The sequence below is a fragment of the Papio anubis genome, chromosome 1 (genome assembly GCF_008728515.1).
Source record: "Papio anubis isolate 15944 chromosome 1, Panubis1.0, whole genome shotgun sequence".
Lineage (NCBI taxonomy): Eukaryota > Metazoa > Chordata > Mammalia > Primates > Cercopithecidae > Papio > Papio anubis.
Window position 1 is genome coordinate 121,837 of NC_044976.1, and position 15,159 is coordinate 136,995.

General features: G+C 66.4%; 1 protein-coding gene across 11 annotated transcripts; it reads left to right on the forward strand.

Annotated features, from left to right (window-relative positions):
- The first annotated feature begins 370 nt into the window (after positions 1-370).
- ACAP3 (ArfGAP with coiled-coil, ankyrin repeat and PH domains 3) lies at positions 371-15,066 on the forward strand. 11 transcript variants are annotated; one of them, XM_009208552.4, is made up of 25 exons: positions 555-619; positions 1,233-1,305; positions 4,190-4,247; positions 4,928-5,047; positions 5,236-5,289; positions 6,150-6,208; positions 7,399-7,582; positions 7,889-7,933; positions 8,023-8,118; positions 8,186-8,260; positions 8,714-8,725; positions 9,704-9,816; positions 9,905-9,956; positions 10,213-10,313; positions 10,394-10,505; positions 10,796-11,004; positions 11,096-11,165; positions 11,267-11,361; positions 11,437-11,639; positions 11,822-11,929; positions 12,555-12,653; positions 12,732-12,958; positions 13,159-13,268; positions 13,429-13,539; positions 13,768-15,066. In XM_009208552.4, the coding sequence occupies exons 2-25, from the start codon at positions 1,262-1,264 to the stop codon at positions 13,913-13,915; spliced, it is 2,505 nt and encodes an 834-aa protein (XP_009206816.2). In that variant the 5' UTR covers positions 555-619; positions 1,233-1,261; the 3' UTR covers positions 13,916-15,066. The 11 variants fall into 11 exon arrangements, 10 of the variants coding, with proteins under 10 accessions (XP_003891001.2, XP_021790468.2, XP_021790479.2 ...); XM_021934770.2 differs by lacking the exons at positions 555-619; positions 1,233-1,305 and adding exons at positions 1,325-2,284; positions 4,343-4,482; XM_003890952.5 differs by lacking the exon at positions 1,233-1,305 and having other exon boundaries at positions 371-619.
- The last annotated feature ends 93 nt before the right edge of the window (positions 15,067-15,159 follow it).

The window sequence follows — 15,159 nt, forward strand, 5'->3', positions numbered from 1 at the left end:
CCCGTCGCCGAGCGCAGGGGCTCTACATCTACCGCGGCGCCCCGGAAGGCGCGCCCGTAACTACGCGGTGACCCCGCGCTCCCGCGGGCGTGCGTTCGTTCACTCGTTCATTCATTCGCCGCCGCCCACACTCCCCGAGGGTGCCCGTTCGCCGCGTTGCGGCCAAGTCCTCCCAGACGTGGTTTTCGCAAATGCCCTGAGTTGCGCAACGGCCGGGATGGCTGGAGCGGGAGGGGCCTGCGCCCTCCCCGCGCCCCACGTTTCCACCGACCGTCCCCGAAGTCTGCAGTGGCGGGCCCCGCCTCACTTCCGGACCGGGGTGGTCCCTGGACGCTGCGAGGCGCGTTTGGCGACGCTCCCCGGCGGTGACAGCGGGCGGCGCGCGCGGGCGGCGGACTTTGGCGACGCTCCCCGGCGGTGACAGGCGGGGCGGGGCGCGGCGCGGCGCGGCGGCCTCATTCCGGGGCGGGCGGGCGCCGAGGCGGCGCGGGCGGGACGAGCGGTCCGGGCCGGCGCGGCTGCCGCTCGGCGCCGCGGTCCTCGTGCCAGTGAGCGCCGCGGCCGCCGCAGCCATGACCGTGGAGTTCGAGGAGTGCGTCAAGGACTCCCCGCGCTTCAGGTGCGCCGCCCGGGGCCGCCGGGGTGGGCGCGGGCCGGGGGCGTCGCTGCTGCCTTTGTGCCCGACGGCGAGGTGGGGAGGTCAGCGCCGGGCCCGGCCGGGCCGCGGCCGCCGGGGAGGGGCTGGAGGACCAGCCTCGGACAAAGCGTCGACCCCGCCCCGCCATGCCCCGGGGGCTGGAACAAAGGACGCCCCTGCCCTGTGCGGCCGCCCCCCGGCGGAGGGCGTGCGCGTGGGCAGCCGTGGGCACCTCGGGACCGTCCGCCCCCGCTTTGTGTCTGCACCTCCACGGGGCTGAGCCCCTCCCGGGCCCTGCGGTCCAGCTTTGGCCAGGGTCGTCTGGGTGTGTGGGGGCGTCGGCCCCTGGTCTCTGCCTCGATCCTGTGTCCAGAGCAGTGGGTGGGGGACAGGCAACTGGAGCCGCGTTTAAGGCCTGGGGCAGGGTGCTTGGGAGCGTGAAGTGGTTTGAATGACCCGCTGGCTTAGAGGGTGGCGGCCGAGAAGAGCGGCGGGGAAGGTCAGGGGATAGGGGTTGTGTGCACCCCGAGTCTGCGTGTTTTCCGTCATTCCTGGCGTGCAGCCGTGCACACCTGCGTGAACCACATGTTCACAGACGTGTGCACAAGTGTGCATCGGCCTCGCATGGTGGACATTTGGCAAACGACAATGGAGGCAAAGAAACCAGAGTGCGCACCTGCGTGAGGTCCCCTCCTCTTCCAGTGCTTGTGCGGGGCGCACCCTTGTGAAATCTGCCCCTCTGTGCGCCTTCCTCGGGGCACCAGGCCTTGCACAGGACGTGTGGATGAGCTGTGCCACGGGGCTGTGCTTGCTTCTGCATGTAGCCTGCCGATGAGTGCGTGCAAGCATGTGCACACGCCACCTCTCTGTGCCGGTTCACGTACTGTGTTAGCCATGTCACCAACAGATCAGCTTGTACACGCTTGTTCCCCCATTGGGTACACATGTTGATGTGTGCCTGTGCAGTCCTTGGACACACATGTATGTGTGGTGCCAGTGTGTGCAGGTATGTTCATGCATGAACATGTTTGCACATGTGTGCTTGGTCGTGTGTGTGTGTGCGCGTGCTGGGTCTCTTGGGATCTGCTGGCAAGTCAGCCTGTGTAGGGGGGCACGGGGAGCTTCAGCATCCTTAGAGCTCTCACCAGAAGGCCTCAGGAGACTTGGAGTGGGAGGCTCAGGGCCAGCCAGGAGAGTGGCCCCCCGGCCCTGGGCAGAGGAACTGGGGCCATCCTCTGCTCTCCCATCTTCCGTTGCTGACCTGGGAAAAGGGGTTGAATAACTTAGGCACTCTACAATCCTGCGTTGGGAACCCGGGCTGTGGGGAGGCGTGGGCATGGCCTCCCTGCTGGGGGCTGGGCCCTGGCTGAAGCCCCTACTTTCTCCCTGGCCCCTCCCTCAGAAACCTAATGGACCTCCTCCATGCAGACCGCCCTGTGCTGCCCTCGCCCAGTCGGGAGGGGGTGCTGGAACCCACTCACCTCTGAGCCTTCCCTTGTAACCGGCTCACGGGAGCCGGTTACAGGAGGCAGTTATGGGGGCTGTGGGGCCGCAGTAGGTGCCGTAGGACGGCCGTCCGGCCTTTTGCCGCGGGGGCTGCCCTGGGAAAGTGCCTCACCCCTGTGGGGCATGGACTGGAGTGGAGAGGTGAGAATGGCCTGGCGCAGTCGGTTTCAGGGTTATGCTGTGATTTAACTGGGGTTTGAGGGACTCCCAGAGGCTGTCCTGGGGGCGGGCCCTCAGGGTGTGACTTGAGTTTCCTGGCCTACCGCCAGGCTGAGGGCCAGGCAGGGTGGGCGAGAAGATGTGGTCTGTGATGTGGAACCTGGTCGCCCCAGCCCTGGAAAGGGGGACCCTGCCTGCACCTTCCTGGTCTGGGAGGGCCTAGTGGCAGCCTGGGTGCAGTGGGCAGGGGGCCAGGGGAGCCTGTGGAGGGAACCGCCTGGCCTCTGTTCGGCGGGCGCTGAGTCACGGCTTTGGTTGGGGGGCAGCCACACCCTCCTCCCCATTCTCCGAGCTGCTGAGGAAATTCTGGGCTGAGCACAGCAGACGAGGCCTAGGTCCCTGGGGCGGAGGAGGGTAGAGCTGAGGGGCTCCCAGCAGCGGAAACTGCAGCTCTCGGGGCCTCTGCCAGTGCCCACCCTGTCCCCATGAGCACGTCCGTGAGCTGCGGGGTGCAGCCACCCCCCCTTGCTGGCTCTCCAGGGACACGGGTGCCCCAAGCCCAAGGGCGGCAGCTCTGGGTGCAGCTGTCTCTGCATCCGGCCCTGCCCAGGGGTGGCTGCGACTTCTGGGGCGTGGTTCTCTCTGCTGCCTTCTCCTGGGCGGATGGTTCCCTCTGTGTTCTGGGATCCTCCAGCTGAGGTAGAGATCAGGGTCCAGGGACTGTGGGCTGGGCGCGTGGACACCACAGTGAGGTTCCCTCCATTGCCCCTGCTTCGGGATTCAGAGTCCTCTTAGCCTCTTGGAACAGGTGAGGGCTGCTCAGAGAGGACCTGGTGTCCTGCTGTGGTGACTGGGACCATTCAAGGTCCTTCCCCGGGGGGCGCCTGCGGCCCCAGCTCCTAATGGAGGACACGCCCCTGGAAACCACAGGCCCCTCCCCTGAGGCCCGGGACATGTGTCAGGCTAGCAAGGGATGAGGGACCGTAGGCCCCGATGGCCTCTGCTGCCGGACCCCTGCCCTAGACCTGTCCCTGGAGTCCTGGCTCCAGCCCAGGCCCTGTGGTGCCCAATCCCTGGGAGGCCAGATGGCCTGGCCGGCCAGTGAGCCGATTGTGTGGCCTGCGGGGCTGCTGGGATCCTGGCCCTGTTTCCCTTTTCCTGCTCCCGGAGGGGGTGGTCACGTGCCCGACCCATCTGCCTCCTGTCTTCCGGGGATTCTCCCGCCGAGGCTGCTCTGGTGATGTCATGCCTTAACTCTTCTCTCCCCAGGCAGCCGTACTCACAGGCTGTCCTGGTGGGAGTGGGCTCCGAGGAGGACAGCCCACCCGTCTTCCCCGCGGACCGTGCCGCTTGCGGCTGTGAGGTTGGGGGAGCCAGGGGCGTCTCTCCCCAGCTGGTCTGGGTCCTGGTGCTGCCCCCCCGCCGTCCCACAGTGCACGGGTGCCAGACCTGGGTGGGCTGCAGTAGTGCAGAGGGGTGAGGAGCAGGCACCGCAGGGTTGAGGGGGCTCCAGAGGGGTCCAGGGCCGACTCTGAAATCCTAGAGGAGCGGCCGGTGAGGCTGGCCGAGCCCTTGGTGGGCACCGTCCCTCAGGGACTCCCGGCAGCCGCTGTCCTGGGAGAGGCTGGTCCAACCTTCTTCCTTGAGGGCACAGCAGCGGGAGTCACAGCCGATTCTGCCTCTCCCTGCCTGGGAGGGGGGTGGCGAGGGGAAGTGCGCTGAACCTGGTCCCAGTCCTGTCCGTGTAGCAGGCAGGCGTCTGTCTCCCAGCCCGTTTCCTGAAAGCGCCTTCCCATGGTGGAGCCCCTCAGGGAGGTGCAAGGGGAGGCGAAGCCCCGAGGGGGCCGAGGCTGCAGGTGACCCTAGCCAGCCCCGTTCTTGCTTTAGGGCAACCATTGACGAGGTGGAGACGGACGTGGTGGAGATTGAGGCCAAACTGGACAAGGTGAAGGGCGGGCCTGGAGCGCCCGGTGCCCGGCCAGGCTTGGGGATGGCTGCATGGCCGAACTCACCCTCTGGGCCTTACTAAGCCACTTACAGCCCCCCATATGCAGAGCTCCCGTGTGGTGCTCCAGGTCCTGGTCCCTGTGTCTTAGCACGTGTGTTCCAGGGTGCACATGTCACACGCACACATGTGGCCGGCCCTGAGTCTCGTCCCATCTGGGAGGGGCCGGGCTGTGGTGAGTCCCCGACCCATGGTGGCTGCCTGTCCCCTCTGCTGGGCTGGTGACATGGGGACAGCTGCTGTGTGGGCCGAGCCTTGGTGTGGCTGGGGCTGGGGCGGAGAAAGGGGAGGGGACAACAGGCCGTGGAGCTGGGAGCCGCAGCAGGGAGTCGAGTCCACAAGCCCCACATGGGCTGGTCCTGCTGGCCCTGGGTCCCCTGCCTGGCTCCTGGTCCCTCCCAGCCGAGCGAGGCCATGGCGGCCCCACCCTCCCCTCCCAGACCGGCCTCCAAGCCCCAGGCAGGCCCAGGCGCAAGGAACCTGCACCGGGGCCCTGAGTCCTGGTTGCCAACACCCTCAGTGGAACCTACTCTGGAAGCTCTTCCTGCCTCAGAGGCTGTGCGTGGTAGCGAGTGTAGGCACCAGTGCCCGCCGTGCTCACCACGCCTGCCGGCCCGCAGCTGGTGAAGCTGTGCAGTGGCATGGTGGAAGCTGGTAAGGCCTACGTCAGCACCAGCAGGCTGTTCGTGAGCGGCGTCCGTGACCTGTCCCAGCAATGCCAGGGCGACACCGTCATCTCGGTGAGGGGCCAACTGACCTCTGACCTCAAGGTGGGGCAGGGAGGAGAGGCCGAGGGAGGCAGCCCCTCAAGGGCATCCAGGCCAGGAGCAGGCCGGTGTCTCTACCGCCCAGGGGGCTCAGAGGGCGTGACTGGGTGACCTGGGCCTGGATTTGCCGTCTCAGCACGGCTCCCCATCTGCCCCTCCAGGAATGTTTGCAGAGGTTCGCTGACAGCCTACAGGAGGTGGTGAACTACCACATGGTGAGCCTGGCCTCCCTGCCACCCGCGGGCCGCGCGCAGCCTGGAACCAAGCTCTGCTGGTCACCGGAAGACCAGCATGGGGCGGGGGGGCACGTTTCTGCTCCTCCAGTCTGGTGGGGGGGCATCCCACGTCTTCAAGTCAGTGTGGGTTGGGGGACAGCCCTGCGGGCTCTGCCGTGTCCCAGGGAAGGGCTACACCAGACCCTGGGGGAGGGGTGGTTTATCCAAGGCTCTCATCCCAGGCTGGCCTGGCTGCCATTTGGGTCTGGGTGGCCCCAGGGGCCCTGGCACTGACGTGGATGGACACACAGGACAGGCACCCATGAGATGTGGGGCCGCAGCCTGGGAACCTGAGCCACAGACTGAACAGGGGAGGTTCCGACGTAGACCAGGCAGGACGGCTCAGGCGTCCCTTTGCTCCTGGTTATACCCGGTCCTTCTCCACCTGATTCAGAGCCCAGGCTCCGGCTCCCCAGGCCCAGCTCTAGGGTGCTCCCGGCTCTGACCGAGTGCTCCCTGCTGCAGGGATGGGCACCCCAGGGTGGCTACCCAGGGCCAGGAGGCAGTGGGGCTCAGGCTGTGTCCTTGGTGCCCGCCTGATGAAGGGACCATCCGAGGCAGCCTTGGCCTCTGTGAAGGGCCAGGTGGGACAGAGGAGCAGGGGTCACAGCCGCCACCTGTGGGTGCCAACTCAGGCCTGGGGGCTGCTCCCCTGACCCCCTTGAGGCCAGCCCTGCAGGGTGGGACCCGCCCCTGTGTCTGGGCCTGGGGGCAGTGCCCTCTTCTGGTGAGGATGGGGCCTTCCGTCTGGGGCTTTTTTGGAACAGACCCCAAGGGTCTCTGCCTCCTTCTGCCCCCAGATCCTGTTTGACCAGGCCCAGAGGTCCGTGCGGCAGCAGCTCCACAACTTTGTCAAAGAGTGAGTGGCCCCCAGGCCCAGGTCCCCCAGGGCTGGGGGAAGAACACGGAGGCCACGCTCCCGCTCTTGGAGGGGAAGAGGGTCTGGGGCAGAGCAGGGGCACCTTGGCCCCAGGCCTCCAGGCCGTGAGCAACTCCACAAGGCAGAAGGCTCAGAGGCAGACAGCCGAGTGGAGCTCAGTGGGGTTCCACACCCTGCATGTGTTGGGGGAGTGTCCAGCCCCCCGCCAGTGGAGAGGTGCAGGCCACATTGGGCTTGCGGGTCTGGAGTCTGGGGCGTGGTGGGGGTCTGGGCTGGACAGATCCTGATAGTGAGGTGGGGAGGCCTGGAGCAGATGGGAGGAGGCAGCAGGGGTGTGGGGGGCCTGGGATAGGCCAGTGAGGAAGGAGGCTGTGCCCAGGAGCAGAGAAAGGGCCTGGAGTGGAGGAGGGTGAGGGCCTGGAGTGGAGGAGAGTGGAGTGGAGGGGCCTGGAGTGGAGGAGGGTGAGGGCTGGGCACGGTGGCTCACACCTGTAATCTCAGTATTTGGGAGACTGAGTCCAGGGGATGCCAGGAGTTTGAGACCAGGCTGGGCAACATAATGAGGCCTCCATCTCTACAAAAAAAAAAAGAAAAAAAATATGTATTAGGTGGGCATGGTGGCACGCGTCTGTGGTCCCAGCTACTCAGGAGGATGAAGTGGGAGGATCAGTTGAGTTCAGGAGGCGGAGGCAGCAGTGAGCCATGATTGTGCCACTGCACTCCAGCCTCCAGCCTGGGCAACAGAGAGAGACCCTGTCTCAAACAAACAAGCAAAACCAGGCCAGGCGCAGTGGCTCACGCCTGTAATCCCAGCACTTTGGGAGGCCGGGGCGGGCGGATCACCTGAGGTCGGGAGTTTGAGACCAGCCTGACCAACCTGGAGAAACCCCTTCTCTACTAAAAATAACAAAATTAATCAGGCATGGTGGCACATGCCTGTAATCCCAGATGCTAGGGAAACTGAGGCAGGAGAATTGCTTGAACCCGGGAGGCAGAGGTTGCAGTGAGCCAAGATGGTACCATTGCACTCCAGCCTGGGTGACAAGAGCGAAACTCCATCTCCAAAAACAAAAAACACAAACAATGATGTGGGAGACTCCAGGATCCAGCAGGTGCCCTCCCTGACCTCTGGGTGCCCTCCCTGACCCCACCTGGCACTTGGCCTCCAGGGATGTGCGGAAGTTCAAGGAGACAAAGAAGCAGTTTGACAAGGTGCGGGAGGACCTGGAGCTGTCCCTGGTGAGGAACGCCCAGGCCCCGAGGCACCGGCCCCACGAGGTGGAGGAAGCCACCGGGGCCCTCACCCTCACCAGGAAGTGCTTCCGCCACCTGGCACTGGACTACGTGCTCCAGGTCAGCCCCGGAAATGGGGTAGGGGACGGGGACCAGCTGTAGCGAATGGAGGTCTCAAAGGCCTTGTACAGAACTGGAGAGATTTTGAGCAGGAGTGTCAATTCCTGCTTCACCCATGGGTGGGACCTCCAGACATGGGGAAGGACTCCAGGACCATGGGAGGATGAGGCTGGCCCAGTGCTGGGAGCTGAAGACGACCTGGGGGTCTCAGGGAACCACAAGCAGCTCAGGTGGACTCTATGGCAGGTGCAGGGCTTGGGGCTGCCTCAGCCTCCAGGGCTCACCTGTGGGCTCCCCCTCTGGCAGATCAATGTCCTGCAGGCCAAGAAGAAGTTTGAGATCCTGGACTCTGTGAGTGCGTGGGGGCTGCCCATGAGCACAGGCTGCATGGCGGGGGCTGGACCGGGTGTGCTTGGGCCTCACCTGTGCTGCCCCCGCAGATGCTGTCCTTCATGCATGCCCAGTCCAGCTTCTTCCAGCAGGGCTACAGCCTCCTGCACCAGCTCGACCCCTACATGAAAAAGCTGGCGGCCGAGGTGAGCCTTTGGGAGGGGTGGGGCCAAGGCAGGCCTCCGTGGCCTTCCCTAATGCCAACCCCAACAGCTGGACCAGCTGGTGATCGACTCTGCGGTGGAAAAGCGTGAGATGGAGCGAAAGCACGCAGCCATCCAGCAGCGGGTGAGGCCACGCAGCCGGCTCCCTGCACACCCAGCGCCTGCGAGGCCCCTGCGTCCTCACCCCATGCCCGGCACACCCTCCCCGCCCCTTCCTCCCTGCCTGTCCCCCACCTGCCCTGCCCACACCTTCTCTAGGGGTCCGAGGCTGCTGCCCTTTGATGCGTGCAGTGGAGGGGCACGTGTGGGTGGGGCCACTGCTGGGATCTCCTTCCTCTGCGGCCGTGGTCACCTCTGCGGCCTCAGTCACTGGCTCCCTGCGGGGCCTCTGCTTGTCTGTGGGACAGCAGCCCCGGCCACCACCCAGAGCAGATGTTGGCTGCAGGCAGGAGTGGCTATTTTGGGATAGGGGAGAGCCCCCAGGAGTTGGGGATGGGTCCGCCAGTCACCAGGAGTTGGGGGCAGCTGTCACTCACTGGCTCTCTCCCCCGCATCCCCTCCTGCTCCGGCCCTTCAGACGCTGCTGCAGGTGAGTGAGCACTGCCCCGGGTGGGCTGTGGGTCGGGGGAGACCAGATGGGGTGGTGCCTTTCCCTCCCCTACCCCAAGGGCACTTCAGCACCAAGGACACCTCCCACCCGTCTCAGGGCACCTGCTGCTGCTGCAGCTGTGAGAAGGGCTGGCTCCGGCCAGACCCCCACATCCCCCGTGGGAGTGGCGGCAGCTGTCCCTTCCTGCCCCACGTGGCCTAGGGAGCAGGTGGCCGCGCCTCCCCTCTGCTGCCCTGGCCTGCCAGACGGCGGGACACACAGGGCCTTCAGTGGCTCCCAGGCCTCCTGAATGGGGCTCTGTCCGCTCAGCTGGCCACATGAATGGAGCACTCAGGATGCAGAGGGTGGGGGGGCAGCTTCCTTCCTGATCGCAGCCTGCTTGTCCCTGCAGGGCTGGGGTGGGGCTGGCACTCTCGGGCCCCCAGCTGTGAACGTGAGGGGTCTGCCCCACGAGTTTCAGGGCTGGGGGCCTTGCTCCGGTCAAGAAGTGGCTATGGGCCGGGCGCGGTGGCTCACGCCTGTAATCCCAGCACTTTGGGAGGCTGAGCGGGCGGATCACGAGGTCAGGAGATCGAGACTATCCTGGCTAACACGGTGAAACCCCGTCTCTACTAAAAAATACAAAAAAATTAGCCGGGCGTGGTGGCGGCACCTGTGGTCCCAGCTTCTAGGGAGGCTGAGGCAGGAGAATGGCGTGAACCCGGGAGGTGGCGGAGCTTGCAGTGAGCAGAGATTGCGCCACTGCACTCTAGCCTGGGCGACAGAGCGAGACTCTGTCTCAAAAAAAAAAAAAAGAAGTGGCTGTGGTGAACAGAGGGTCTCCCGTCTGAGCGTGTGGCCTGTGGGCCGTGTGGCAGCCTCAAACAAGGACCTCACCCAGCCAGTGCTCTGGGAAAGCACAGAGGGTAGCAGGGCTCCTTGGGGCGGGCACTCAGGGGGCGGGTTCCATCCCCCCAGGACTTCTCCTACGATGAGTCGAAAGTGGAGTTTGATGTGGATGCACCCAGTGGGGTGGTGATGGAGGGTTACCTCTTCAAGAGGGCCAGCAACGCTTTCAAGACGTGGAACCGGTGAGGGCCCTTCCTCAGGCGGGGGCAGGGGTCACAGCGGCCCTGGGATGGGCACCATCTGACTCCCCACATCCCTCCACCCGCCTAGGCGCTGGTTCTCCATTCAGAACAGCCAGCTAGTCTACCAGAAGAAGCTCAAGGTGTGCCCTGGGCCTGGGACTGGGGCCCTGATGGCTGGATGCCCCACCTGGGCCACAGGGCAGACTGGTCAGTTGGGGTTGGCATGGGGCTGGGGCACTAGTGGACACCGGAGCCTGAACGGTCAGGGAGCAGAGAACTGGACACGGGGCTTGGGACTCGGGCAGTCAGCCTCTGGGTCTCTAAGGTGAAGCAGGAAGTGGGTGGTCGGGGCTGGGTGGCGGCTGAGGGCAGGGGCCACAGCAGTGCTGCCCACAGGACGCCCTCACCGTGGTGGTGGATGACCTCCGCCTGTGCTCTGTGAAGCCATGTGAGGACATCGAGCGGAGGTTCTGCTTCGAGGTGGTGTCACCCACCAAGTGAGGAGGTCCAGCCCAGGGTGAGGCGGGGGGCGTAGCTGCCCACCGGAGCTGACGCCCGCCCCCTCCACCACCCACAGGAGCTGCATGCTGCAGGCCGACTCCGAGAAGCTGCGGCAGGCCTGGGTCCAGGCTGTGCAGGCCAGCATCGCCTCCGCCTACCGCGAGAGCCCTGACAGCTGCTATAGCGAGGTGTGGCCCTTGGTGCCCCTGCCCACGCCTGTGCACACACCTGTTTGTGGCTCCTGCAAGCTGGGTGTTTGCTGTGGGTGCACTGGCACACTGGCCTGTGCAGTGTGGGTGTGCATGTGTGTGCAGGTGGCATCTGCCCACATGAGGGTGTGCACGCATACATGCTTGTGCAGGCGTGTGCTTGAGGGGCCCTGGCCTGCACCTGCACTTCCGGCTGGGGAGGAGGGGACCTGCTGGGGAAACCACGCTAGAGCCCCTGCGGGACTGAGCAGCCCCACCCCATCCCCCAGAGGCTGGACCGCACAGCATCCCCGTCCACGAGCAGCATCGACTCTGCCACCGACCCTCGGGAGCGTGGCGTGAAGGGCGAGAGTGTGCTGCAGCGTGTGCAGAGCGTGGCCGGCAACAGCCAGTGCGGCGATTGTGGCCAGTCGGACCCCCGCTGGGCCAGCATCAACCTGGGCGTGCTGCTCTGTATCGAGTGCTCTGGCATCCACAGGTGGGCCCCTGAGGGCAGGGCTGGGGATTGGGGTTGGGCCGGAGCTGGGGGCCTTGCCTCACCCAGACTCACCCCTGCCTCTGCCCTCCAGGAGCCTGGGTGTCCACTGCTCCAAAGTCCGGTCCCTGACGCTGGACTCGTGGGAGCCAGAGCTGCTAAAGGTGTGTGTGGGACTCCTGCAGGCCATGGGACCCCCTTTGTGGCGGCGGGAGCTGGGGTCTGCAGGTTTGCACTGATGCCTGCTCGCCCTGTCTCCCGCCAGCTGATGTGTGAGCTTGGAAACAGAGCCGTGAATCAGATCTATGAGGCCCAGTGTGAGGGTCCAGGCAGCAGGAAACCCACAGCCAGCAGCCCCCGGTGAGGTGGGGTACAGTCTGGATCAGCCAGGGAGCCCCAGCCTGGGGCACAGCCTCATGTTCACCCCTGATCCAGGCAGGACAAGGAGGCCTGGATCAAGGACAAATATGTGGAAAAGAAATTTCTGCGGAAGGCACCCATGGCACCAGCCCTGGAGGCCCCAAGACGCTGGAGGGCACAGAAGTGCCCACGGCCCCACAGCTCTCCCCGCGTCCCCACTGCCCGCCGCAAGGTCCGGCTTGAGCCTGTCCTGCCGTGTGTGGCTGCTCTGTCCTCAGGTGGGAGGCCATGCCCCGGCAGGGCTGAGAGGGGCTTGCCTGGGTCGGGGATGGACTCCGTTAAGGGGTTGGGGGCAGGGGCTCTGGGGGCACCTCAGGCTCCGCAGACTCCCACTGTGACCTGGGGTTCTCTGCCCCACCCCGGGCATGTTCCCTGCTCTGAACACGCACTGCCCCTGCAGTGGGCACCCTGGATCGTAAGTTCCGCCGAGACTCCCTCTTCTGCCCCGACGAGCTGGACTCACTCTTTTCCTACTTCGACGCAGGGGCCGCGGGGGCTGGCCCTCGCAGTAAGTGTGGGATGGGCCCAGCCAGGTGGCAGAGCAGGGCCAAGGAGGCTGGCCTGGAGGGTGCCCAAGTGTGGATGGCCCTTGCAGGGGAATGGAGCAGCATCTGGAGGGGCGGAGGCCTCCTGGCCACAGAGCTGGAGGCCGAGGCCCTGACTGTGGGGGTGAGCTGTGCAAATGTGTTTGTGGGCTGTGTGCACCCCGGTGTGTGTGTGGAGCGAATGGCCCGGGGTGCTGGGGCAGCAGAAGGCACTGCCAGCTGGCCCTCAGCCTGGGACCCTTCTGAGGCCATGCTGCCCATCCGTTGGGTGGAGACTTTTCAGCCTGGGCCAGCCACAGACAGGGATGGGGGCCCACTGCAGGGGTGCAGGTGAGCCTGAGAGTGGGGGGGACGGACTTCCCCGCGGGCCTGGGCTTTAGGGGACTACCCCTGGCACCTTTGAGCTGTTACTTGGTTTTCTCTCCTTTGATCCTAGCCTGCGGCTGGCTCCCCCTGGCCCTGGGTGGGAGCTGCTCCTGTCCCTAGGGGTTGCCCCTGGAGGGTGGGTGGGGTTCCAGCTTTGCCCCAGGGCTCTGGATGGAGTTGGGGCCTCCCACCTTCAGGACTCCCTTCCCTGCGGACCTGCAGGTCTGAGTAGCGACAGTGGCCTTGGGGGCAGCTCGGATGGCAGCTCGGACGTCCTGGCTTTCGGCTCAGGCTCTGTGGTGGACAGCGTCACTGAGGAGGGTGGGTGGCACCTTGCGCTCGGCAGACGCCCCTGCCCAGCCCCGGGGGTCGCCTTCCCTGACCGCCCCCTCCCCACAGAGGGTGTGGAGTCCGAGGAGTCCAGCGGTGAGGCAGACGGGGACGCTGAGGCCGAGGCCTGGGGCCTGGCAGACGTGCGTGAGCTGCACCCGGGGCTCCTGGCGCACCGCGCGGCGCGTGCCCGCGACCTTCCTGCGCTGGCGGCGGCGCTGGCCCACGGGGCCGAGGTCAACTGGGCGGACGCGGAGGATGAGGGCAAGACGCCGCTGGTGCAGGCCGTGCTAGGGGTGAGCGAGGCACGGGGGCTGCGCGCAGGACACAGGCGCACACTTGAGGTTGCCTCTTCTGTGGCCCCCACACAGGGGCCGCCTGTCCGCGGTGGGGACAAGTTCAGTCCCGGCTGGGGACGCCCAAGGCCGGGGTCAGGGTGCAGAGGCGCTGCGAGGGGCCGGTACCGCGACTCCGTCTTAGTCGCCCGGCTCCCCAGGGCTCCTTGATCGTCTGTGAGTTCCTGCTGCAAAACGGAGCGGACGTGAACCAAAGAGACAGCCGGGGCCGGGCGCCCCTGCACCACGCCACGCTGCTGGGCCGCACCGGGTGAGGCGCGCAACCCACGCCCCGCCCCGCGCCCCGACCACGCCCACCCTCCCCGATCACGCCCCAGCCTGGCCACCCCCTGCCCGGCCACGCCCCGCGACCACACTCGCCCCGCCCTCCCTGCTCAAGCTCTGACGCGCCCTCCGCCCTCGTCTCTCAGCCAGGTTTGCCTGTTCCTGAAGCGGGGCGCGGACCAGCACGCCCTGGACCAAGAGCAGCGGGACCCGTTGGCCATCGCGGTGCAGGCGGCCAACGCTGACATCGTGACGCTGTGAGCGCGGCCGGGTCCTCGGGGCTGGGCGGGGCCTGCGGGCGGGGTGGGGCCTCCAGGGCAGGGGCGGGGCCTGCGGGCGGGGCGGGGCCTCCAGGGCAGGGGCGGGGCCTCCAGGGCAGGGGCGGGGCCTCCAGGGCAGGGGTGGGGCCTCCAGGGCAGGGGCGAGGCCTCCGGGCGGGGCGGGGCCTCCAGGGCAGGGGCGTTACAAGCAGCACCTCACCGCAGGCTCCGTCTGGCGCGCATGGCGGAAGAGATGCGCGAGGCCGAGGCTGCCCCGGGTCCCCCGGGTGCCCTGGCGGGCAGCAGCCCCACGGAGCTCCAGTTCCGCAGGTGCATCCAGGAGTTCATCAGCCTCCACCTGGAGGAGAGCTAGGGCCGGGCAGGCCGGGCAGCTGCTACCCCGCCCGGCCCGACGCCCCGCATGCCCCGAAATCCCCGGCGCCCCACCCGGCCGCGGCCCTGCCTGTGACCCGGGTCGATGCGTGGCAGCCCTAGTGCCGGGGCGCCCCGGCCCCGCTCGCCCAGGAGGAGAGCGAGGGCCCCACACTAAGTCTCTTGAAGCCTCACATTTCCCTGGGGGGTGCTGCGTCATCGGGTGCCCCTCACCCCACCCGGGGAACCTCTATCTTCAGGTCACCCCTTTTAAGGGTCCTGGGTTGCTCATGTCACAAGCCACTCTCAAGGCCCGTGTCACTCTGTCCTCAGGGCCTGTGTCACTTTGTGCCCCACTTCTGCCCAGAACACTGACCTAGCTGGGTCCCTCCTGCACACCCCAGACCCCCTCCCAGGGCAGAAAGGGTGGCCCATCCAGGGAACCAACGAGTACCTCACTTAGTGACCCCAGCATCCAGGCTGGTGTCGCGGGTGCTGGGCGGGAGGGGCTCTGGCCTAGGTCCTCAGCCCTGGCTGGACGCGGGCGTCCCAAGGCCACGTGGCTGGCCATGAAGGTCCCCGTGCCAGACAGCCCCAGCCGCGTCCCAGCCTCCTCTGGAGGCACCTTCTCCCGGTACTCGGCCCAGAGCCTGTGCATAAAGCCACTTTGCCACTTTGCAGCCCACATCTCACGTTCTTTGTAGCAGACCGAGGGGGTTTGCTACAGGCCTCGTCTGACTTTGTCTTGCGTCTTTTCTCTGTGGACTCTTGAGGACGCCTGAGCCCCAGCCCTGCCCCTGGCCAGCTTCACTCTTGGGTCCAGGGGTCCCTCGGTTCATGTTGCAGGGCCTGCCAATGCCTTCACGCACCCCTTCCCCGAAGGCGCCCTGCAGAGAGGCGGGGCCTCCCCAGCTCGGCCCCAGGTCAGGCTAAGGCCAGTCACTATGCAATGCTGCCCCCGGGAGGCTCCATGAGGGCACAGTGGGCACTGGACCCGGCCCCTCAACACTCTTGCCTGCTGCCTGTGACCCTGAAGAACAGAATTGATTCTTGCTCCTCTCCCTGTGTGAGCTTGGCCCCACGACCTGCCCCAGGTCCCTGCTGCCGGGTCTTACCCCCACCCCTCGCTTTGAATAAACCGCTTGCGCCCACTGCCTGCTCCTGGGCTCCCGTGCCTCGCTCTGCTCTGTCTCCGGGGAGTGTCTGCGTCCCCTGCCCTCCCCAAAGGGCATTCCTGAGCCAGGT